A 27,918-nucleotide genomic window follows, 5' to 3' on the forward strand; every position below is an offset into this window, starting at 1 on the left:
CATAGTAGATACTACAGATATAACATTATATGTTTGAGACACAAAGTAGTACTGAGGAATCGTATTGTTTTCGTGATGACGTCATACGTTCGTGACGTCATATGAATTGTGACGTCACCAAAGAAATATCGTGATGATATTTTTGTTTATTGCACCTCGGACTAAAATGCATTGATCTGATTGGACGTTGCTTGCCCCCTATAAATCTATAGGGGGCAGCTGAATATATAGGGGGCAATGGCCGCCATCCATTATCTCTGAAAGGCGTCACTTCGTAATTTCAAATCACAGATTGGCGATATTCACATTCTGTTCCGTGTCGGAATATTGGCTAGAGTGAATCCTAGAAGTTGCTATTATCTAGTACGAGTTGTTTCCCCTACACGAAGCACCTATTTGACTCGGATCAAAAATGGCTGGGCGGTTCGGGCAGACGACAGCTGCAGACAAGGAAAAAAAACGCCTGGCACTTAACGCTGATAAGACGTTAAAAACTAATAAGTTGGCCGCTAAAGTGTTCAAAGATTATTTGGTGGAAAAGCAGCAAAACCCAGATTTTGAAGATTACGATGTAGTCCGACTGGACGAATGTCTTGGCCATTTTTACATGGATGCCAGGAAATGTGATGGGACGTATTATATATATATTTAAATGGGTCCTTAGTGCAATAAATTCGTTATGTAGTTTGCTAGTGACCCCCTACAGGAATATAGGGGTTCAGTCAGATTGGTAGGGGGTGAGGGCGAAGCCCGAATCCCCCTTCTGACTGAACCCCTATATTCCTGTAGGGGGTCACTAGCAAACTACATAACTAATAATATTGAACAGTTGTTAGTATGTGAGGATTTTACTTGCTCTCACTCACCGATCGAATGAAATAAATTTAGGATAGTGACCCCAAATTAATTCACAGAACCACACTACCGTATATCCCATACTATAACCTACAACATATGCGGTACATTTTGTGTTCGTGTTGATCTCCCACTAAGGAAAATGCATATTCACGTCACAGTCTTTTTACCGACAACTGTCTGTGCTTAACCTCTGTGTCACGTTAGACTACATATACAATATCATGACGTACTCTATAGACCGTAATTACAATGTTGATATACAATTCTAGGTCGAGTACTGTACTAAGTTATGTACTTACGACTGGAGCGCCACCCTAGCATCACAAGATTTCTGTTCAAGGTGACTTCAAGCTTAGTCATCTTTATCACAGATAAGATTTTTTGACATCCATATCGATTTTGCAATATATTCGGGGTTTTATAGAGTTCTGACTTAATTTCACACAATCCGTGACGTTGAAAAAAGATATACTTTAAGTCTTTTTTAAACGAAAATAAAGTTTTAAAGTAAAAGTTGATATCACTTGAGGGTAACTGTGGTTTATATTTATGCTAATCGTTGTTTACCAAGTAACTGTCAATATATACCTGTGTCTGCTGGCGTTAGTTTCGTTCACGTCCCCGATTTCACTGGATCAGGCCAGTTTATGTATGCGCTGTACCAAACAGGGCGTATTGCATGCAGTCTGTGTGGGATGATCATTACAAAACGTCGATTTCTTCTAGAGCGTCAGTTTTTTATTTATCAATTTTTTTTTCAATTTCGCAGAGTCCGTTTACAGATACTGTAAATGTTTTTTTCTTTTTTTTTTTCATGAAAAACATTAATTCTTAAAACAGGGAATTTTAGGGAAATTGAACATAACTACATACAGAATACGGTCTTCACATAAGCACAATTGATTCAACACAATGGCTTCCAAGGATGAATTTGACGTGTGGGATTGGTTGGCTTTCGCGGCAATGCTGGGAATATCTGCTGGGATTGGAGTGTTTTATGCCATCAAGGGACGCCGAGAAGCATCTACGAACGAATTTCTGATGGGTGGACGAAACATGTTACTGTTTCCGATCGCCATTTCTATCCTTGTTTCATTCATGTCCGCCATTTTGATTTTGGGAACACCGGCAGAGATGTATATGGAGGGAACTGAGTATTTTCTGTATGTTTTCGGAATGATTTTAGCTGTAATCTTGGCAGCCTTGATCTTTGTTCCTCTCCTTTACCCGCTCGAGCTCACCAGCTCATTTGAGGTAAGTCCATTATCAAATCAACTGCTGAGAATTTCAGGCTACATTTTTTTTCAAAGTGGTTTTGATTTAAAAACCGTTCCGAGTAACATACAGGGGAAACATATCGATCGTATACGTACCATACTCTTACAATGGTGTATTCCGAGACTTCATATTTATTTGGAGAGAGTGTTTTTTCTTTACTTTAGCAATGTTTCATTTCTAAGCTAACTTCAAGCTGGGTATTTTTTCTGTGTTTGGGGTACAGAATATAGACACATAATCCATGGGGTTTTTGCCTGTGCAAAACGGATCAAACGGTTTCTGTACTAATTGGGTTGTCAAGCAACAAAAACATCCATTTTATATATATATATATATATATATATACATATAGATGAGGGTGTGTGTGTGTGTGTGTGTGTGTGTGTGTGTGTCTTTATTCTGCAACTTGCGCTGCAATTGTCGGAATACACCTGCCACCTATATTTTTGCTGTGTTCGGAAAACAGCTGTATTTTATCACGTGCGGTAATTCGACTAGATGACTCTCTGAATTTGCTTTAGAGTTACGTTTAATAATAGAAATACCTGCTGAAATAAGCGTTTTTATAAAGAGATGTAAAGAAGAAATTTATTTACGAAAACTCCGAAAATCACTTTCATATTCATTTAAATTGGGAACTATATTTCTGAGTGAAGTAATTTTTTTGGCGTACGTCAGCATCAAAATCAACGTCGTGTAAACACAGATAGAACAACTAGACCGTTGAAGTTTAGATTGTCTAATTTTAAATTAATGTTGCAGGATAAATGTAATACAATTTTTGTCTTTCTTCACCTTCGCCAAAATACAACTTATATTTTAAGACCATGTATTCTCCATAGATATAAAATACGAATGAAGCATTGTGTATGTATATATGCAGGGACATAAATTATACTTGTAAAAGCACGATGTAGTATACTAAACGGAATGTTATTGATTCTTGACAATTTTTATACATATTATCGTTGCTAACCCTGTGGTTCAGTATTGAATAACATGGTTATGCAAACTTTCAATTGTTACACTTTACAGAAAGTGCATACCTTTTTAATAGATATCTAAATTCTATAATGCTTTTTATCAGTTATAAAATGAAAATCTAGCATTCGCTCCAATTAAAAATGTGTTTTGTGTTTTCTCTTGTTTGAATATTTTCGCGCCATCTGCAGATTTTTTCGTCGTTTTGCCGAAGTTTTGCCATTTAGATATAACTGCTGGTTGTGGTTTTGCGTTTCCAACTGTTTGTATTTTTGCATTATTTGCACTTTAGCGTGTATCACTGTTTTGTGGTGTCTAATTTATGCCATTTCGTCCTTCGCCTTTCGCGTTGTTTCTACACTAAAACGCGAATAGGCTACAAAATGAACACGAAAAAACGTCGTTTCATTCTTGTAAAAAACCTCGCTTTTTCGCATAATTTTTGTCTCGTTTTCATTTTTTCGCCTTTTTACGTGGTGATGATAGACGCGAAACCCCGCCGAACGTCGCACTTTCGCGTAATTTAGAATGCGAAAATCCAGAATGGGATGAATACTTCCATATCTCAACTAATAAGCTTCTTATTTATTATTTGCATAAGATATGTAGCTATTCTTGATATTAAACTTCATTGAAAGTTAAGTTTAGAACGTACCCGTCGCCTGAACTGGTAAGCTACTTTCGATTTCAGTTTTGTATACGCATGTCATTTCGGAAAGCGAAAAAGCGACGTTCGGCGAGTTTTCGCGTCGGTCATAACGCAAAAAGATGGAAATGCGACAATTTTTTTACAGCCAACGTTTTGCGATTTTGATTAATTAATTGTTACGCTTTTGCGTTTTCCATCGATTTAATTTATTTAATTAATAGTTGTGTTTCTTTTGTTTTATATTTTTATTTCAGTCAATGTCCTTCCTGTATGATGTATACTGATCTGAAGCTCTGTCTGTTTACGTTCCAGATACAGGTTCCTGTGTATTAGTGTAATCTCATTGCTGTCTTCACGTTCCTTTCAGAACTACAGAAAATTACCATCGATCAGTTAAACAGATAGACATCAGTAATTTACACATCAGGCATCCAATACATGACGCCCTGTACATATATATTATTTCTGTTCACGATTCTAGTCATATAGTGTAATCTACATATGTTACAGCATTTAATGGTTTATCATCTTCAAACGACTCATCCGATTCATGTCAATTCATGAATACCATGTCATTGTTTTTCATCTGTCTGTCAATGTACAATGTACACACGTGTAGCACACCTGTGTATCACACCTGTGTAAATGTGTAGCAGTATGACAACGTCGTCAAGTTCATGGTCTCTGCGTAAGGACATTTTCAGCAAAGTTATTGTGACAGATCGTCTTTGAGACGTCGGTGTTCATGGACACATGTACAATAATGTTAACATTTAAAAGCGAATATCTTATTTTATGAAAACATTTCTGGAGTAGCATTCTCCATTTCGGATATACTCGAGTTTGGAGGGATTTCCACAATTGTTAGTTCGTTCGGATGTATTCATCAGCGCCAAGGACGGGATTAATTTGCTCTAACATAAGAGGCTCGGGGTTCAAATTCACATTTCTTATCAAATGATAAATCACAAATTTAAAAAAATAATCTTATTTGAGCTTTTAGATATCTCGTAGCATAAATTAAAGAAAGCTGTGATATCTTAAGAACGGTGTTCACTCTTAAGAAAAAAAAAGAAAGAAAAAACAAGATGGCTCCCAAAACTGAATTTGACACGTGGGATTGGGTTGCTTTCGTCTCCATGTTGGCTATATCAGCTGCTATCGGAATATTTTACGCGTTTCAAGGAAACAAGGAGAACTCTACGAAAGAATTTCTGTTGGGTGGAAGAGATATGAAGATGATTCCAGTCTCGGTTTCGATACTGGTCTCTTTCATGTCCGCCATATTGATTCTGGGGACCCCGGCGGAAATGTTTACCAAAGGAACTCAGTATTTTGTTTACACGTTCGGTGTGATGTCAGCTGTCGTTATGGCGGCATACATATTCGTCCCATTGATTTATCCACTAAGACTCACCAGTTCATTTGAGGTAAGATATACACATACTTTGATGACGTCATTATGACGTCATTTTATTTAGGGCCAGAGCATAAGCTATTTTTCGTGGATTGATCATCTGCTTGTTTGCAAAAATCAGGGGCAGCGATTGTTCAATCTGTAGAGAATTGGTCTGGCAATGTCCAATGAATGCTCATACAACGCCCCCACCCCTACCCCTACCCCCACCCCCTACCCCCTATCCCCTAACCTACACTCCCATAAACTGTTCGAAAGGTATTTACCAGCTAAAAGGATACCCTAAAAATGACTTTATCCACGTGGCATTATCCTCAACACGCAAGCACACAAACAAACAAAAAATGTGCAAAATAAATATACTATCTGTAACATGATGAAAAAGACATTTTTGGTTGACGTCATTTTGACCAATTTTAAATTTTCCGTAAACAGTTCTAATGTTTTGGTATTTAATGAGCAGGTATTTTAGCTGTCGTTTACTGATTATGCATAAATGTTTTTACCAGAGACATATTTTGAGTATTTAACGATATACATGTATCAAATGTCAATTACAGACGACCATACAAGTGTTTATATCATTTTTTTATGTTGAAGAGCGTGATGTGGATAGTGGAATTAATACGGAAATAGAAAATAAAAGAAAAATCTGCTTGTCATCTGCGCCACTCGTTGTCAGTTCAATATAATTTTAATCTCGTTCATCCATCATCCAATAAGACGATCGTTTTATATTTCACACGTTTTAAGGAGGAAATAAGATTTTTATTCACGGGGCACCATAAGGGGACTGTTGCAAAGTCGATTAATAGGTTATAACCTAACTCAGAAAAATCAGTAAAAGATTTATATTCACGGGGCACCATAAGGGGACTGTTGCAAAGTTGATAAATAGGTTATAACCTAACTCAGAAACACCAGTAAAAGATTTATATTCACGGGGCACCATAAGGGGACTGTTACAAAGTCGATAAATAGGTTATAACCTAACTCAGAAACACCAGTAAAAGATTTTTATTCACGGGGCACCATAAGGGGACTGTTACAAAGTCGATAAATAGGTTATAACCTAACTCAGAAACATCAGTAAAAGATTTATATTCACGGGGCACCATAAGGGGACTGTTGCAAAGTTGATAAATAGGTTATAACCTAACTCAGAAACACCAGTAAAAGATTTATATTCACGGGGCACCATAAGGAGACTGTTACAAAGTCGATAAATAGGTTATAACCTAACTCAGAAACATCAGTAAAAGATTTATATTCACGGGGCACCATAAGGGGACTGTTACAAAGTCGATAAATAGGTTATAACCTAACTCAGAAACACCAGTAAAAGATTTATATTCACGGGGCACCATAAGGGGACTGTTACAAAGTCGATAAATAGGTTATAACCTAACTCAGAAACACCAGTAAAAGATTTATATTCACGGGGCACCATAAGGGGACTGTTACAAAGTCGATAAATAGGTTATAACCTAACTCAGAAACACCAGTAAAAGATTTATATTCACGGGGCACCATAAGGGGACTGTTACAAAGTCGATAAATAGGTTATAACCTAACTCAGAAACACCAGTAAAATATTTATATTCACGGGGCACCATAAGTGGACTGTTACAAAGTCGATAAATAGGTTATAACCTATTTTTTCCTATTTATAACGACATTTGATCTTTATTCTGTCTCAAGTTTCTAATACGTCCTCACATTTAGTTCGGGTTTACGATAGCTCGGAGCCATTGGCTGTCAAGCTTATCTGTACACAGGTACTGCCAGAGTAAAACGAAGGGCAGTAACTCTAGAGAGATCAGAATGGAGAATTGACTAATGTAACCTTAAGTAAAGATCCGAGGTGCCGTAGTTCGATGCTCCCTACACCCGACGATGTTTGTGTTTCTAAAGACGAAGCGAAACGGACCGGTACGTTTTATTGTGGTCCTCCCGTGTGTTGTTTTGTGAGGAAGCCACAATCTACGACAAGGAAATCAATTCTCAAAATGACGCTGTGTAAATGACGATAAATCCGGCGTTTAATCACTTTTAGTTCAAAAACATTGACGACACAGTTATCATAAAAATGTTAGAGATATACTTCGTAAATATTCATTAGTGAGTTTGAGGCTGATTAATTTGAATTCTCACCGCGACGATCAACCAAAATCACTAAGACAGTTTCCCACAAAAAATCATATTTATCATGAATTGATTTGTACTGAAATGAAAACACAATAGACACAAACGTACAACACTTTTCAATCAATAAATAACACCGTATACAAATACTGCTTAATAAATAAATAAATAGATAAATAAACTAAATAAGAGAAGATAAATCTGCATTTCCTTTCGAATAAAGGACATAATAATTTATTGATTTTATTTTTCACTGGGAAATGGTATGAAAATCTCTACGTCACAATTAAATTGGTACACATGAATTCGTGACGTATTACACCAATTTCATTTAACTAAACCTTGACAGAAGAAAGAAGACATTCACATCGTAGCCCGTCGTAAGTGTATTTAAATCAGGAAAGTGACTGACAGAATGAGGTCACGTTGTGATTGATTACCCTGAATATGAAGCTAATTATGAGGTCAAAGTTCATGGCATGAATAATAATAACGAGAAGCGAGACATGTCTTCTACTTCTGATAAAAGAGACCCATCTCCTTGATATCAGACATTGTTATCTACGAATTTCAAACTTTCCGTTTTCGATTACGACACGTGTCCTGTGTGGTGACGATTTGGGTTCATTTTGTTCTATTCATGTATTCGAGAATGCAGCTATAAGATTATTAATCAAAGTCTGCATGGCAATATTACCTCTTTATATCTTTGGTGACGTCACAATCTGCATGAAGATATGACGTCACAATGGAACCATAGTCAATTAACTTCGTGACGAGTTCCATCATTTTTTTTTTTTTTTTTTTCATTCGTTAGAATGACAAACGAAATAAAAATTATCTCGCTTTCTTTGATGACGTTACAAGACAAATGACGCAATAGAGATATTTCTTTTCAATGAAAAGATTAGGAATCTTCTATAAGATGAATTACCACCCGTTTAAAATCTATGATACAATATGGCCGATGTCATTTTTTATCACAAGAAAAATGAGAAATGAGATATTTTGGTAATTAGGGGGCTTGTGTTTACTCCGAGAAAAAAGAGAAACCGTATATCACAATAAATTAAACAGATTTATAGATAATATAGATTATAGATAATATATAGATGTTCATCCTAAATATTAAATCATTGACAACTCATATATTCAAAAGTTAGAGCATCGACATGGCAACATCAGGTGAAAACCCGAGCTGTGAAGTTCATCTTTCCTTACTTAGGCATGTTTGTAACTGATTGATTGTGTTATTGCACAAGTTACAATAACATTATCATCGCCCTTTCCTTTAGAAGAAAAACAATTGCATATATACATTACAAGATGGCTCAAAATAATTATATACATATCATTCTTAATTAAGAGAGTAAGAGAGAGAGGGGGGAATATATATATAGAGAGAGAGAGAGAGAGAGAGAGAGAGAGAGAGAGATTTACTCGAATTTCATGGCTAAATAAATATATTCGTGCACAAAACGTCTTAGATATATCATTAACACAATCACACTTATTTATATTTACATATATTATTATTCATATTAACATGATCATACTTGTTTTAAAAGAATATAATTGATTGTGCGTTTGTGACCCACTTTGCCGTACCTCCCGCATGTTCTTCATTGAGTAAGTCACCAGCTACCGCAGGGAATCCCCAAGGAACGTTACACCCAGCATCTAGATAGCATTATGATAAACACGCAGATATTTCAGCTGTTTATTAAGAATATTTGTGTTTCAGTACCTGGAGAGAAGGTTCGACTCTAAAGCAGCCAAGCTTACTGGAACTATCATGATGATACTGCAACAGGTAAGTAAAAATATAGATATTTCGTAATCGACTAATTACTGAAATAAAGCATTAAAGAAATCAGTCAAGTCCACGAACATCCGTGATATCTCTCATTAAGTCCTTGTTTGGTCAATGTGGTTTGTTAAAGAGAAAAACCAACAAGATCGACAAACAAATCAATTATGTTATTGTGCTTTAGATGTTAGCCAGTGATCCCCTTTTTATCTATCAAAGATGTCACAGGCGTGAAAGTTTCCTAACAATAATTTAGAATGCGGACGCAGAGCCTTCAGTTTTGGTTTTGATACATTTAAATAGGTACTCTCCAATCACCTTCCTCGATAACTATGCCTTAGGGCCGTTACCATGATAACTTTAACTTCTAATCATGTAGTCCGGACATGACGTCACACTGACGTCACAAAATTTGTTTTTCATTTTTGACGTAAGGCAAATAACAACAAATATTGCCAAGTACTATCTCACAGATTGAAATGATAAAAAAAAAGTGGAGGGGCGGGGGATGTCGGGAAAATTCAGACAACAACAAGTACTTTACATGATATGTGATTGTAAGCAAAATTGTATTGAAGTGTATAAATTATCAAAATTGCTCGATATAAACCTTCAATGTTAAAATCCCCGGGACCGTCGTGATTGTCTTCCAACTTCTTTTATGTTAGTATAAAAATTCTATAGCAAGGGGTGATATACAACAGCGTTATAAACTTTATATTTATAAGTTATCGCCCTTGATTCGAGCGCTATAAACTTCCTATTTATTACAGATGTCCAGATCAAGTGTTGACAGTGATATATGTCAGTATAGTTTATGCCTTAATGGTGTAGACACCTCATAGATCATGTTACGAAAGTGATGCCGTGATTGTTTAGATGAGTGTTTCTCATTTATATTACAACATTGTAAATGAACCTGACACAAATCATTTCCAGTCATGTGAAAGTAGTATGGCGTGAAACCGCCAGATTTTGACCTTAATGTGACCTACAATAAAATGAATTTTCCATTTTTATGAATTCGGAAAGGTAATCTCATAAAACCTAACCAAATATCAATAAGCAGAAAAAAAGTCATGGATAGGAGTCACGTGTTACATACAGATCGTCAAAGCTGCTACCTGAAGCAATATACACTAAAACTTTTTTTCAATGTTTTACATGCAATTTTGGCACACAGCGCACATATGTTTCAACTTTTTAGGTAACTAAATCTAATCCAGTGTGATCAAGTGTAACTTAAGTTCTTTCCTTGAAAATTAGTACAAACAGGTACCGAAAAATTAGCAAATCAGATCGGACCACAATGGTTAAGCGCCATACCTCTTTATACCTATCTATTACGTTAAATAAGTTCATTTTCTTGTCGTCAAGGTAACTGCTTAGTTAGCATGTGTTGCAATTGTATTCCGTCTCCCAATTAGGGATTTTTAACCTCTACACTGTCACTCCTAAAGGGGTCACTCATGATCCACAACACGAATGTCGGTAGCTCGTTTTCCTTCATTCAAATAAGTTTAATAAAGTGCCGAGAAGTTCATGGCGTCCCCTGCGTAAACAATATCACCGTGGCCAGTTACGTCCTTGCTGTGGTATAGGGGATGTAACTCTGGCAAAATTAGTGACAAAAAAGGGTCGGTTATAGTATCTCAATGTCTGTTTCATTTTCCCATTTCCATTAATAAATCTATTACGTCCCCGTAGTTACCTGTGTAGCTTTGTATAAATAACAATCTCATTAGCAGAATCAGTTCTGTCAAAAAAAAAATTGAGGTTTTATTTTTTATGAAAAAAATATTGCTGTTTATCCTTTTTGCTGTGTTTATGTTTCATTAGCTGTACGTTTGTGAATTACAGGTGATCTACATGGGTATTGCGTCCTACGCACCGTCGACAGCTCTGGAGGCAGGTAAATATGTCACGTGTACACTGGTATTTATAGAACATATTAATTAGTCTTCATTCTTTAAAAATGAAGGCCGAAGGACACCTCCGTTGTAGACAGACGTTGCTAGAGACGAAGAGTCGGGGAAATTATTTTGGATAATGAGGTCAACAAACAATTCTTGCCTGGAAATTCAAAAAGAGAATAGAAAAAAACCATGATAAAGTAAGTTACAAGTTTTAGCGGCGAATTTTAAATTTAAAGTCTTTACGTGCGTTATAGAAAACAAATTTCTCGATCTTTTATTCGGTTTTTTTTTATGACTTCTTACAAATGTGCTTGTATTTCTTGCTTGTTCAATTATCTGAAAACTTCTTATCATAAACCGAACTCCACATCGTGCGTGATACTCGGTCCTTCGGAACGCATAGAATTAGCAATTTGTTCCGAGTGCCAATTTCCGCGGGGAGTTCGAGAATCGACCAGCATTGCCATCATCTGGCTGTTCCATCAAATGCGGTTACCTGGATTTACCTGATCTTGGGTCTACGTAAGCAATTGGCTTCTAGCTCGCCATTGTATCATTTGACGTTACATATGTCAGTAAATACACACCAACGAGTGTCTTCTTTCAAACAATGACGCATGCGCACAACATCTGCTTTTCCTGGTCACACCAACTGAAACGTTCGTTGAACTACTTGCAAAGTCGTTTGTCATAAACGTCAAAACATCCGGTCACACTACGCATCCTCAGTATAAGCTTTCAAAGTGAGATAGAACTCGCCCGCAATTCATAATCTCTAACAGTTTGTTTTGTATAAATACAGTGTACATACACAAACTGTAAGAATTGGATGCAAAGAACGATAACTCCGGATTTACTTTGTTAATATCAGTCATTTTCTTCATAAGTCAGACATTATTACTAAATAGTCGGAAGAAAACATATTTTCAATTAATAATTACAACACTGCTGGATCATGTTTTATATCTTTTTTCTCAAATTTCAGTAACCGGGTTTCCTACCTGGGCGACCGTCATTACAGTCGGATGTGTTTCGACGTTTTACACTTTCCTGGTAAGTCTATGTCGGCCATCATTCATCTGGATTTACATAGATTTATGTCTGCATTCATCTTGGCTTACCGCCGATATCATTAACGGACCAGCGCTCTAAACACGTACATACCTTTTCTGCCAGTAAGAAAATATTCTCATTATAGAACTTGTCGTTTGTATGTTTAAAGAAACATGTATACAATTTAGTTTGTTTCACATCAAAAACCTGTAACTTTTCTGAAAAAGCAACGTTTTTCTTACTTCGGAACTCATCTTTTGTGATGTATCGTAATATCTAATGCGAACACTATGCACGTTCGTTATTCCTTTGTAGTTTTCATGCACCAGTCACTTTCCAAATCAGTTGTTCGTTCTACATATAACTTCCCGTGGTCTCTATAAATCAGATGATTTACTCATTCGTTACTACTCTTGGTTTTTCGCAGGGTGGAATGAAGGCGGTAGTCTGGACTGATGTATTTCAGTCGCTAGTCATGGTGGCAGGGATACTCGCCATTGTCATACAGGTAAGTTAACACGTTACTCGTCAGGTAAGTTCACACGTAATTCTACTAGTGAGTTCACACGTAACTCTAAAGGTAAGTTCACACGTAATTCGTCAGGTAAGTTCACACGTAACTCAACAGGTAAGTTCAAACGTTATTCGTCAGGTAAGTTCACACGTCACTCTACAGGTAAGTTCACACGTAACTCTACAGGTAAGTTCACACGTAACTCTACAGGTAAGTTCACAAGTAACTCGTCAGGTAAGTTTACAAGTAACTCTACAGGTTAGTTCACACGTTACTCGTCAGGTAAGTTCACACGTCACTCGTCAGGTAAGTTCACAAGTAAGTCGTCATTTAAGTTCACAAGTAACTCGTCAGGTAAGTTCACACGTAACTCTACAGGTAAGTTCACATGTAACTCTACAGGTACGTTCACAAGTAACTCGTCATTTAAGTTCACAAGTAACTCGTCAGGTAAGTTCACACGTATCTCTACAGGTAAGTTCACACGTAACTCTACAGGTAAGTTCACACGTCACTCGTCAGGTAAGTTCATACGTAACACGTCAGGTAAGTTCACACGTAAATCTACAGGTAAGTTCACACGTAACTCTACGGGTAAGTTCACAAGTAACTCGTCATTTAAGTTCACAAGTAACTCGTCAGGTAAGTTCACACGTATCTCTACAGGTAAGTTCACACGTAACTCTACAGGTAAGTTCACACGTCACTCGTCAGGTAAGTTCATACGTAACACGTCAGGTAAGTTCACACGTAAATCTACAGGTAAGTTCATAAGTAACTCGTCATTTAAGTTCACAAGTAACTCGTCAGGTAAGTTAACACGTCATTCGTCAGGTAAGTTCACACGTAACTCTATAGGTAAGTTCACACGTAACTCTACGGGTAAGTTCACACGTAACTCTACAGGTAAGTTCACACGTTACTCGTCAGGTAAGTTCATACGTAACACGTCAGGTAAGTTCACACGTAAATCTACAGGTAAGTTCACACGTCACTCTACAGGTAAGTTCACACGTCACTCTACAGGTAAGTTCACACGTAACTCTACAGGTAAGTTCACAAGTAACTCGTCAGGTAAGTTTACAAGTAACTCTACAGGTTAGTTCACACGTTACTCGTCAGGTAAGTTCACACGTAAATCTACAGGTAAGTTCATACGTTACTGTACAGGTAAGTTCACACGTCAATCGTCAGGTAAGACTTCTTATAAATGAAGTGTCACACGTGTAGGACTGCATATACAAATAAAGTGCATTACGTCACACAGGTAACAGTGTAGTGCTTCATACAAATAAAGTGCATTATGTCACACAGGTAACAGTGTAGTGCTTCATACAAATAAAGTGTATTACGTCACACAGGTAACAGTGTAGTACTTCATACAAATAAAGTGCATTACGTCACACAGGTAACAGTGTAGTGCTTCATACAAATAAAGTGCATTACGTCACATAGGTAACAGTGTAGTACTCCATACAAATAAAGTGTATTACGTCACACAGGTAACAGTAACAGTGTAGTACTCCATACAAATAAAGTGTATTACGTCACACAGGTAACAGTGTAGTACTTCATACAAATAAAGTGCATTACGTCACACAGGTAACAGTGTAGTACTTCATACAAATAAAGTGTATTACGTCACACAGGTAACAGTGTAGTACTCCATACAAATAAAGTGCATTACGTCACATAGGTAACAGTGTAGTACTTCATACAAATAAAGTGTATTACGTCACACAGGTAACAGTGTAGTACTCCATACAAATAAAGTGCATTACGTCACACAGGTAACAGTGTAGTACTTCATACAAATAAAGTGCATTACGTCACACAGGTAACAGTAACAGTGTAGTACTTCATACAAATAAAGTGCATTATGTCACACAGGTAACAGTGTAGTACTTCATACAAATAAAGTGTATTACGTCACACAGGTAACAGTAACAGTGTAGTGCTTCATACAAATAAAGTGCATTATGTCACACAGGTAACAGTGTAGTACTTCATACAAATAAAGTGTATTACGTCACACAGGTAACAGTGTAGTACTTCATACAAATAAAGTGTATTACGTCACACAGGTAACAGTGTAGTACTTCATACAAATAAAGTGTATTACGTCACACAGGTAACAGTGTAGTGCTTCATACAAATAAAGTGCATTACGTCACACAGGTAACATTGTAGTGCTTCATACAAATAAAGTGTATTACGTCACACAGGTAACAGTGTAGTACTCCATACAAATAAAGTGTATTACGTCAAACAGGTAACAGTGTAGTACTTCATACAAATAAAGTGCATTACGTCACACAGGTAACAGTAACAGTGTAGTACTCCATACAAATAAAGTGTATTACGTCACACAGGTAACAGTAACAGTGTAGTACTCCATACAAATAAAGTGCATTACGTCACACAGGTAACAGTATAATACTCCATACAAATAAAGTGCATTACGTCACACAGGTAACAGTGTAGTGCTTCATACAAATAAAGTGCATTACGTCACACAGGTAACAGTATAATACTCCATACAAATAAAGTGCATTACGTCACACAGGTAACAGTGTAGTGCTTCATACAAATAAAGTGTATTACGTCACACAGGTAACAGTGTAGTGCTTCATACAAATAAAGTGCATTACGTCACACAGGTAACAGTAACAGTGTAGTACTCCATACAAATAAAGTACATTACGTCACACAGGTAACAGTGTAGTGCTTCATACAAATAAAGTGTATTACGTCACACAGGTAACAGTGTAGTACTTCATACAAATAAAGTGCATTACGCACTACAGGTAAAGTGTAAGACTTCACAGACGTGAACTACATTAATTGATACACTATCAGATAAGTGGTACTACTCATTGTAATATTTGCATTCGTCAGACACTAACTAGTGTGATAACATATAGCTTCTGATCATGATGTGTGTTTTACCTCACATTAGTCAGAAGAGATAATCATGATAAGAATACATTTTTTAATTGATAAGGATATTTACGATCATAATTCTATACTTATTTTGTTGTCAGGGGTCAATATCGGTCGGAGGATTGGAGAACGTTTGGCAAGTCAACAAAGAGTGGGACAGGATCGAATTCTTTGAGTAAGTAATTCGGGAAAGTTGATCTCTCCGAAACGAAACATAGCGCCTGATATCGGCAAGGGATCAAATCCGATTTGGTTCGTTTCGTTTCTTCTGTTCTAAGAGGTACATTTTCACAGAGAAAGCCAGTTAAAACACTGAGATAGTAACGCTTCTATTTTGTTAAAGAAAAATCACCTCGCGGTTCTGCTCACTTTGTGATATTTTGTTCAACAGTTTCAATCCGGATCCAACACAAAGACATTCGTTTTGGTCCTTGGTGATCGGTGGGATGGTAGGGTGGACTGCTACCTATGGAGTGAACCAAGCCTCGGTACAGAGGTACTGTGCCCTACCTACACTCAAAAAGGCAAAGGCGTAAGTACAACATTAAGATCGATCGACCCTTCTGTGACGTCACACTTTTCAGAGCACGGTAATCCGTTTCTTTTTATAGAATGCACTACCTATATCCGGTTCTGGGGTTTTCACCTTGGCGTTTTAAAAGGTGTTTGCTTATCACATGATGAAGCCTGTGAATAAGGACGGGAATTTTTTAAACCAAAAGTGAATTTGAATAAAAAAATCATTATATTTACAATAAGGATACAGAAATACAATGTCGCTCAGCAGTGGGATAAACAAGAATATCGGAATTATATATTTGGTGCCATTTATACGTCAACGATCAGGATCAAAACAATAACCAGGTAGTAAACACGGAATTCTAAAACAAAAACAAAACAAAAAAACAAAAAAGGGGGCTAGAAATGACTTTAAATTTGTGATTTTTGTCCATGTAAAATGAAAACAAAATCCTGATTTACATCTTTATCCGACAAACTTTTAGCATGGATGGAGGTAAAATCATGGCTGACATTCGACATTGTCGAAACGTAATCTGTTTTCCTTAAACGTTTCAAAATTTAGCATAGAAGGACAACTGTATGATGTAGCGTCACTGACGAGTCCTAAAAGGTCAAAACAGCTGTAAAATGTAGTTTAATTCATTGTTTGGCACTTCTGTATATAACTCTAAAATATTAAAGTTCCTATTGACTTGTGTGTCTTTTGTACAATCCAGTAAGAATGAATTGATTAATATGATGTCTGACACTTCGGTCTAACATGGGTGATAACTGTGTTTCAGGGCTGTTCTATTAAACATTATCGGAGTGTTCATCCTTGTCACGATCACGTGTCTGGCCGGTATCGTTGTGTTCGCCTATTACGCAGAAAAGGGATGTGACCCACTCTCTAACGGGGATGTCTCTAATTCTAACCAGGTAAGAGGTCGAGGTATCAAAAGGTCGTTTGAATATCTAACCACAGATATGCACGTGACCATGACAATATACAAAAAAAAAATCGTTTGAATATCTAACTAGGGATATGCACGTGACCACGACAAGATACAAACTGATATGATTTGTGTTCAAACTCAAACTGGGTACAGTGCAATTTATGTTTATACACATGAGATGGTCAATTTGCTGGAATTTGTTATCAATATAATTTTTATCAGATTATAAGAGCTATTTCCCTTATGTAATTATCCGGATATTAATTAACGGTTTCTTTTTTCATTTAATTACTATGTACCTTGTTCCGGATATTTTGTTCATTGCTTTGATTGTTATGTAATCATATGACTTAGAAGATAAAAGATACACGTGATTTATTCAGATAGACTAATTTTTCAATATAAACGACACATGGATTCCATTTATTTTTTTTTAAATATTTCCTTTTTGCAGATTATCCCATTCTTTGTTATGGAGAAACTTGGTTACCCCGGGTTACCTGGACTCTTCGTTGCTTGTCTCTTCAGTGGGGCGCTTAGGTAGGATTTAATTGTGATTTTTATGTCAAAAGATAGAAAGATCAGAAGCATATTGTTTTTCATTTCTTTATTGCTTTTTTTTACTTTGGTTATTTTTGTAGGTTTGTTTGTTTGTTTGTTTGTTTGTTTGTTTGTTTTTGTTCTGTCTGTTTTTGTCAGTCTGTTTTTTGTTGTTGCCAACTTTAACCTTCCCTAAACTATTACATCGTAAGTGATAATGTTTTAGATTCAGCTTGTGTGTTCCTTGTGACAAGACCTTTCTGGCGGTACCAAATTTTAAACCTAGTGACCTTGAAAGTGACCTTTGACCTAAATTTTAAAAAAACTAAGGACTGGCCTTAACTATTAAATTGTAAGATGTAAGTGTTTCACGAAGTGTGTATGCAGTTAGCACATGCCTTACACAATACAGCTTTAACGTCCCACTTCAGAACCAGTTTTAATGTCCCACTTCAAAACCAGTTTTAATGTCCCATTTTAGAAATTTGTCGCAACCGGGGCATAGTGTTTAATAAACATATCTTTTTTCCCTGTATTTTATCAATCAATTATAACGACTCCGAAAGGAATCAATTTTTAAACCCCGACGTTGTGTATGTACAACACATATCAGATCGAGCCATTAGAGATACAGGTATATGTAAATTACCTCACTTTAAACCTTTCAACCTCGCCTTCAATATTGTGCGTAATTTTTTTCTGACATATCTTTCAAGTGTTATTATTCTCAGTCGTCGCCTATATTTACAACTACTGACGGAACAGCTGTATGGTGCAATATAGCGTACGTTTTGGTTCCATCGTCTCAAACTAAATTTTTATCGAAATATAATAATTATTTACTTTGTGTAGTGATGGTTATTATTTGATAAGAAACTCTGAATGTCATGAAGCAAACTTGTGATTTTATACACAGAAATAATATATATGTAACCCTTCTTACTATTTCATGAATACGAAAGGCACATTCAAGCAATTGGTTTCAATGTTCCAAACAAATATTTAACATGTTTTTATTTAAAGCAAAATCAAGATACAAATAACAGCGGTTTTTAGTGAACTTTTCAAATTTCAAAAAATAATATTTCTGATATCAGCGATTAAAGACTCCCTTTATTGTTATTCGTTGTTTTCGTTTTATTCCTACTGTTAAGCCTTATTGTCTGCCTATGTTGATCTAGAGTCTAACTTACTACTGTCACAATGAGGGATAACTCTTAGTTGCTTAGCAACACGACATATCGTTTATCTGATTTTTATCTGTTATATTTACTGGTACTACATCTCTGACGTAAATAAATCATTTGTTATCATTACATAGTCTACCGCGGTAAATTTGAATTCTAACACGCTTTCATGGAATTTGGTTTTGTTCAGTTTGGATTCATTAGCCGATGAATGCCAGCCTAATGTTTCGTTTACTTCTTTATGCGAAAAACAAACAAAAAAGTGCATTATATGCATATATCCTTTACTCTACCCCTGGTGTCCACTGTTGTTCAGCAGGTAGGACAGAACTATTGTAATTCCTGCCCCGATTGTATGATCGTACGAGGCGACTCGACCTAAGATCTTTATTTTCTTCCTCTTTTCAATAGATTTTCAATTTCCTATTGTTTCTCTTGACACTGTCCCACTTTTGGCCTTTAGTTGAGCGTTCACCCCTATGAGGAAGGCTTTGGGTTAAATTACCTTGCGAAGGATACCAGTGTCTACAATTCGATAGTTACTGGTCACTGTTTAACGCTTCTAATTATGGTTACTGGTCCCCCCTCACACACACCCCAAATCCCCACCACCCCACCCCCATTAGTTAGTCCATAGTATATTTCAGTGTGCTTGCACTATCAACCGATCTCAGTTCTGTCCTTTAACACGGAGACGGAGGCCTTTACGAACTAATCGCATACTGCTACAAACACTCGTACTCAACACATGTACTCACTCAATATTTGTAGCTGCTGACAGGATGTTAAGCAATAAAAACATACTTCGCTTATGGAAAAAAAATATCAGTTTTCTAGATTATTTATAGCCGAACCTCGTTTAACTTGAAATCGGCGGGACCACGGTAAAATTTAGAATTATTAAAGTATTCGATAAGTGAGTTCGAATGTTAATATTGAGGTGTGTGCAGGGCCTACGAAATAATTCGACTTAAACGGGGTCTTCTGGTTATATAAGTTCGAGATAATGAGGTTTGGTTGTAATCAGTGTTCTACTTAATCCTTAAAAACGAAATATCCCAAACCATTTTGTGTGTAGGTTTTTTTATTTAGACAATGCCATGGCAATATTTTTCTTTTTCTTCATTTTTTGACTGGATTTGTCGCCCTGTAAATAACCGAGGTCATTTTGCGGGGCGGGCTTCTTTAAGTAGCTGATTGCTATCTCACGGAACACATTAGGGGAGGCCCGTCACATATCATACAGAGGTGTAATTAGGGTAAAGTGCTTTTTTCAGGGACACAACCTCGTCATCACAGAAACAGGCAATAGTACTGGTGTTGATATTAACTTTCTGGTTTCTTTTTCGTGACTTGAAAATGGTTAACGCTAAAACATCCAGAACATCACATGTGCAGTATATGGAATACATGTTTACTGGTTCTTGTGTTACCTGTAATTTTACCTGTATCACGTATCACTTGTACTTTTGCCTGTATTACGTATCACCTGTAATGTCTATTACTACATTTTTACTTATTCTTGTGTTACCTGTAATTTTACCTGTATTACGTATCACCTGTAATGTATATTACTACATGTTTACTTATTCTTGTGTTACCTGTAATTTTACCTGTATCACATATCACCTGTAATGCCTATCATTACCTGTTTACGTGTACTTGTGTTACCTGTGATTTTACCTATATTATGTATCACCTGTAATACCTATTTTTTACCTGTACAGTACCATGTCCTCGTGTCTGAACGCCCTCTCTGCAGTCACGTGGGAGGATATCTTAAAACCGTGTCTCTATAACTTGTCTGAACAGAAGAAAACTTGGGTAACAAGAATTCTCGGTGAGTCATTTTAACCATCTGTCACATTGTAGTCATTGTTAATATAAATGTAATATCAGTAACAGGTAAATCCTACGACATCCCTAAGAGCCATATATCTGGCACCAAATAACTTTTAATGAATAAATGACAATAAATACAATTTGACAAATACCCAATGGTTACATTTAAATTTCGGATATAATTTGAAATAATATTTTCTTTTCTGATCAAAAAGAAAAAAGAAAAAAAAATCGGTATGTTTATAAACTGGAAAGAACTTTCAAAAAATCTTATCCAGCTAAATGATTAACGTAAAGCTTTTGTGCGTGTTATTTGATGCGAAGTGAAAAACATTGACGTAACGTGAATATACATGGCGTCAAAATGACGTCATGTTATTGTCCTGTGGTCCAGACTGCATTTATACTCCTGTGAATACAATCCAGGTCAACATTTAACTTATGGGAGGCATCTTGCATACTATAGATATTTAATTGTAAGGTACATTCTCTAGTTAAGATACATTATTTTATATAAAATATCACTGAAGAGTCCTAGAAGGACGAAACAGTTGTATGATGTAGCATCAATGACGAGTCCTAGAAGGACGAAACAGCTGTATGATGTAGTATCACTGAGGAGTCCTAGAAGGACGAAACAGCTGTATGATGTAAAATCACTGACGAGTCCTAGAAGGGCGAAACAGCTGTATGTTGTAGAATCACTAACGAGTCCTAGAAGGACGAAACAGCTGTATGATGCAGCATCACTGACGAGTCTTAGAAGGACGAAACAACTGTATGATGTAGCATCACTAACGAGTCCTAGAAGGACGAAACAGCTGTATGATGTAGCATCACTAACGAGTCCTAGAAGGACGAAACATTTGTATGATGTAGCATCACTGTCGAACCTAAGAAGGACGAAACAGCTGTATGATGTAGCATCACTAACGAATCCTAGAAGGACGAAACATTTGTATGATGTAGCATCACTAACGAGTCCTAGAAAGACGAAACAGCTGTATGATATAATATCAATGACGAGTCCTGGACGGACGAAACAGCTGAAGAAGGCAGTTTGACACATAATTTGGCTCTCCTAAATCTGATTTTAAAGATTGAAAAATACTATCCAGTTGTGTGTAGAATTGTCTTATTTTCAATACGGATTACAAGCTGCCAATCTTTTTATTGTTTATTATTATTATTCATTTTAATAAGTTGACTTTCCGTTTAAAGGATTCAATACGAAAGAAAATACTTTTTTTTTCATTTCCTTTCTTTTCATGCAGCTTTCGCAAATATGTAATGAAGTCATTTCTATATAATATGTACACAATATACACTACATAGATACATACAATATGTACAATATCACGTGCGCACGTGATAGCGAAAACTATAGATAATCTCTCGTTTGTATAATGAGGTAGTTATTTTGCAGTTGTTCTGTACGGCGGTTGTGGTATCGGGATGTCTTTCATGGCTATGAACCTGGGAGGAACAGTGTTACAGGTCTGTAGAATTGTGTTTGATCTACCTACCGACATATCATCATCTAGAAAACTTTCTGGACATAAAATCAGGTCAACAGGTGCAAAAATCAAATTTTACGATATGTTGATCGTACAGAGACACGGAATCCCGTCCCACGGTCCACATATATGTATTATAGTGTCACAGGGACTTTGCACGGATTCCCGTCCCACGATCCATATATATGTGTTATAGTGTCACAGGGACTTGGCACGGATTCCCGTCCCACGGTCCATATATATGTATTATAGTGTCACAGGGACTTGTCACGGAATCCCGTCCCACGGTCCATATATATGTATTATAGTGTCACAGGGACTTGTCACGGAATCCCGTCCCACGGTCCATATATATGTATTATAGTGTCACAGGGACTTGGCACCAATTCCCGTCCTACGGTCCATATATATGTATTATAGCGTCACAGGGACTTGGCACGGATTCCCGTCCTACGGTCCATATACATGTATTACAGTGACACAGGGACATGGCACGGATTCCCGTCCCACGGTCCATATATATATGTATTATAGTGACACAGGGACTTGGCACGGATTCCCGTCCCACGGTCCATATATATGTTCCAAAGTGACACATGAATGATAAGAAATTTATATCCCATGAACAAAATTTTAATAACTTTCAAATTTAAAAAAAAAATCCATTTTAATATTTTTAATTTTACACTTTGAATGAAATCATTACAAGTTCACGTCTGAGAGCGTAGTGATGGGTTCAATTTTCATCTCTTCAAAAACACAAATCGCCGATATTAACAATGCCGTACTATATATTCCTGGTATAAACATATAAGAGATTGTTGTAATAAATTGATCTAACCTCACAAGGAAAGGTCTGTCTAGCTATTTCTACTTATATTTACGAATTCATCAGGTCAGAATTTGGTTGATAATTTGGTCAGTTGCGTTCTAAGTTAGGTGCTGATTTCATGAATTTAATATTATTTGTGTCGAGTGTTTGACATGTTGTAGGCCTCTTTAAGTTTTACTGGAGCCGCTTCAGGACCTCTTCTGGGAATATTTGTGCTTGGTGCCTTCTTCCCGTGGGCGAACTGGATAGTAAGTGAACATTGGACTTGATGATAATTTCGATTTGATTCTGTAGAGTGTATCATCAGATTTATGTTACTAGAGGACTAAACTTGTTTGAGCGCCTTGTCAAATGAGTTTTAGGGTTGGAGATATTCCAAGAGAGTATACCAACCCATCCAATGTGTCGCCGGTCCCTAAATTGTATATCATATGTGAACGTAATGACTAATCATTGAATATATACAGTAAAAGAATAAACAATTAAAATTAATCAATAAAGAAAAGAATGGCAAAAAAAACAAACAACACAAAGTATATTTTAAGGGAGAAGGCCTCTTATGTTTTGTGTTGTTTGTTTGTTTGTTTTCGTCATTTTTTTTATTGATTAATTCTTATTGTTTTTTTAAAATCATTTTTACTGTATATATGTAATATATATGAATCAAATGAAACGACCAAAAGAATGTTACAATGAAAAATACACAAAAATACAACGACGAGAAAAAAATAAATAATATTTTAAAACTATTTTTTCGTGTGTATTTTAACAAGGGGGCAGTGGTAGGCAGTATATTTGGCCTGGTACTGCCCATGTGGATAAGTATTGGAGCTTACAGTGTCGTCGGTACCAAGTCAACGCTGCCATTTCCTTCTGATAATTGTACTGTAGACAGCATCTCAAACGTCACAACGATGATGACAACAACAGTTACCATGGCAACGACGACCCTCGCACCTGTCGTGGAGGAAATGTAGGTAGATCATAAACTCAGACCAGTTTAGAAAACAGGAAACAAGGACATATTTGCTTAGGGGTGTAATATATATGTGTAGACTAAGTAATTTAAAGCTTGCTGAGGATTTTTTGAAGATTTTTTTTTCTTTTTATTTGTTTTTGTTTTTTATCCTTTTTTCCTTCGTTTTTTTTTTAAATGCAAAGGTACTGTTTACAACGTAATTTTAATAGAAGACGTATATTGTTCGGGAATACCTGGTGTTTTCTTTTTACAATGATATGTAAAATTTATTTACTGAATGACATCATAGTGTAAATGACGTCATAATTGAGCCTATTGTAACCGTCCTACAGTTATAGTACCACATCATTACTATCTACATTGATTTCCACGTTCAGCATTTCTTTATTTCAATTTTATCAGTTTTGTTGGTGCTCACCCCATTTCTAGCATGTTGTTTACAGGCGAACATTGACAGTTCTCGTGTCAAATTAAAAAAATATATATTTTTAACTCTATAATACAACCTAAACGAAGGTCATCTTCTGTAACAAACAGGAATCACAGTCTTAGTTTAAATGAAGCTTCTTTTTGTAGAACTGGTATCAGTAAGCTGTACACAGTTTCGTATCTTTGGTATCCGTCGATAGGGGCCGCCACTGTAGTGATCATTGGTCTCGTTGTCAGTTTTTGTACAGGTAAGAAGGACATTGACGAGTTACCTCATTTAGAACTATTGACTAATATATTTAGATTTAAGTTATAAACAATGTACACACATGTAAACAGTGATTCGTTACGGTTAGGGAAGACAATGTTGACATTTGTTGAGAGATATCATTGAGGCATTTGAACTTACACTTTTAAAAACGTATTAATCTTTTCCTATATTTTGTGAATGTCATTTTTATGTTAAGCACAGTTTGTGGTTTTCTGTTGGTATTTTGTTGTGTTATACAGGTAGATCCTAACACTGTTAGGTATCTTATTATCTCTGCCATTGTCCTCGTTGTGCTGTCGTTGTCTGTTACAATTACGTTTCGCTGAGTACGTCTTCATTTTCTTTCAGTCCCTTGTTTTACTTTGTCTGACGAGTTACTGCCAAATCGTTGATTTTCGTGGATGATTTGTTTTTGTTAATTTTCTTTCAGTCCTTTGTTTTACTTGGTCTGACAAGTTACTGCCAAATCGTTGATTTTCGTGGATAATTATTTTTGTTGATTTTTTCGGTAGTCTTAACCCATGAATTAATACGTCTATGAACACGTTTAGAGCTGTATGCACGAAAATCAAAAGTCCTAGAATTAGCGGTTTTTAACAACGAAAATTGCGCACCACGAAAATGTATGCCACTGCAGTATACAATCCTTTATTTATGATTGCTTCGAGAATTCTATTTTATTTACTTTCATTTTCACAGGAGCTAATGGTACACATGATGTTGATCCAAAATATCTGATCCCGTTCTTTGACAGGATATTTTGTTGTCTGCCGAACGCCTTATTACAAAAATTACGGTGTAATATGGAATTTCCAGAGCCAGAGGTAAGTGACAAAGATTTATCACTAAATGAGATTATACATCAAATGCCTGAAGCAATTAAAACTCATTTGTGTTATATAACTTGAATAATTGGATTGTCTGTCTGTTCATCTGTCTGTCTGTCTCTGTCTGTATGACATACTGATAACCAATGTTGCTTTGTGTTTGATAAGTATCTACGAATTTCATGGTTAGACTAATTTCGCAAAAAATTAATCTTGAGCAGGATCACATTTATACACGGTTCGTGTAAAACTGGTTATAATCTGGTTTCTTAGTCTCCAACCTGTTGTTATACGGAAACCACAGACAAGAAAGGCCAACAACAATATATGTCTCTCTCAGAGAAATTTTACAACACGTGGAAATTTTTGTTTTCAACAAAGATAGCTATACTAACTCATATCTGGTATTTACAAATTGAGCTGTGTATCGCGACAGTTTCTTACAGCAATCTAATGGGTAATAATAACATTTGTAACAAACTGGGACGTAGTTGACAGGAAATAGAGCGCTTATTTGTTATAAAAGGTTTTAGACCAAACAAATGTACCGTCTAAACCACGTGATTTAGGTAATTATGATCTGTCTCGTGAGACTTTTTTTTATTCCTTTTTACATCTCCTGTACTTCATCAAATCAAGCGACGGGTTTTTAATTTCAAAGAACTGTGCTTAATGTAATTTTCCCTCTTTTATAGTCTTCAGGCATATAATCTTTTTAGTGTTCAGATATATAATATTGTATTGTTCCTATATATAATATTGTAGTGTTCCTATATATAATATTGTATTGTTCAGATATATGATATTGTAGTGTTCCTATATATAATATTATAATATTGTAGTGTTCCTATATATAATATTGTAGTGTTCCTATATATAATATTGTAGTGTTCAGATATATGATATTGTAGTGTTCAGATATATAATATTGTAGTGTTCCTATATATAATATAGTGTTCCTATATATAATATTGTAGTGTTCCTATATATAATATTGTAGTGTTTTCATATATATAATATTGTAGTGTTCATATATATATATTCTGATAGTGTTCCTATATATAATATTGTAGTGTTCCTATATATAATATTGTATGTTCCTATATATAATATTGTATTGTTCAGATATATAATATTGTATTGTCCAGATATATAATATTGTAATGTTCCTATATATAATATTATAATGTTCCTATATATAATATTGTATTGTTCAGATATATAATATTGTAGTGTTCCTATATATAATATTGTCGTGTTCCTATATATAATATTGTAGTGTTCCTATATATAATATTGTAGTGTTCCTATATATAATATTGTATTGTTCAGATATATGATATTGTAGTGTTCCTATATATAATATTGTAGTATCAGTAAAGTATATACGAAAGTTAATGTGTATATTAAAGTCAGGTTAGAATTAAAATCATCTAGTATATGTACCTGATAGCTTTGAATACTAAGGACATCCGTGATTAGAAATACCGGAAAATAAACTCGGTATGTCAAAGCTTTGTGAATTAAACACAGAAAACACGGATATATTATGTCTTATATCCATACAAAATGTATATTTATCAGTGTAGTCTGTGTCAGCATCAGTTTCTGACCTGGACAGGACAATAGTCAAAACTGTTTCCCCCTCGTCTCAGGCAATGTCAAAATACACTAAATCTACAAACCCAAGAAAAGAATATACAATATATATATATATATATATATATATGATATATATTGATAGATTATAACAATAAACATTTTACAAGACATATATATATATATATCTTGTACAATTGATATATATATATATATATATATATTTGAAAAGAATAAAATCAAGACGACAGATGTATCCCGCTAACGTTTTCAGGCCTAACAGCCATCTCCAGACATATAGGCATCAATGATAACGACTAATTATTGGATTATAATATCTGAATTTGTTTAATATAGGACATCAACAATGATAATTCTACTGTAAAGGAGGAAGTAGAGCCCGGAGTGACACTGACCCCTATTACAACGGAAAAACCAGCCAAGAAGCCAGACCCGTCACCGATAGCCTTAGTAGGATATAAACAAACTTCGGACAGAGAGAATATGTATCCTCACCTCGAGGACTGTAACAGAGGCACTTATGAATATATCAATAGTGCTTATACACTAAATTAAATTAATGGATGTCCAATCATCTTTAACACAACACTGTTAATATCCTTCCTTGTTTTAATTGATGTTCGGTATTATCCTCGATACCCCAGAAGTTACGATCACTTTAGCTCTCTGTTCCCTAGAACCATTCTCGATACCCCAGAAGTTAAGATCACTTTAGCTCTCTGTTCCCTGGAACCATTCTCGATACCCCAGAAGTTAAGATCACTTTAGCTCTCTGTTCCCTGGAACCATTCTCGATACCCCAGAAGTTAAGATCACTTTAGCTCTCTGTTCCCTGGAACCATTCTCGATACCC

At 35.7% G+C, this 27,918-nt stretch overlaps 1 protein-coding gene across 1 annotated transcript; it reads left to right on the top strand.

The window, feature by feature from the left end:
• The first annotated feature begins 1,770 nt into the window (after window positions 1-1,770).
• Window positions 1,771-27,620, top strand: LOC132562204 (sodium-coupled monocarboxylate transporter 1-like). Its single transcript, XM_060226937.1, has 16 exons — window positions 1,771-2,112; window positions 9,073-9,141; window positions 10,999-11,050; window positions 12,040-12,107; window positions 12,535-12,615; window positions 15,666-15,739; window positions 15,956-16,096; window positions 16,869-17,004; window positions 17,476-17,561; window positions 20,476-20,588; window positions 22,017-22,087; window positions 23,101-23,187; window positions 23,713-23,901; window positions 24,511-24,595; window positions 25,318-25,442; window positions 27,402-27,620. Exons 1-16 carry the CDS (start codon window positions 1,771-1,773, stop codon window positions 27,618-27,620), a joined length of 1,938 nt encoding a protein of 645 aa, XP_060082920.1.
• Window positions 27,621-27,918: the final 298 nt, after the last annotated feature.

The sequence above is a fragment of the Ylistrum balloti genome, unplaced genomic scaffold (assembly GCF_031769215.1).
Source record: "Ylistrum balloti isolate Yb309-2 unplaced genomic scaffold, AGI_CSIRO_Ybal_v1 Utg369670, whole genome shotgun sequence".
Lineage (NCBI taxonomy): Eukaryota > Metazoa > Mollusca > Bivalvia > Pectinida > Pectinidae > Ylistrum > Ylistrum balloti.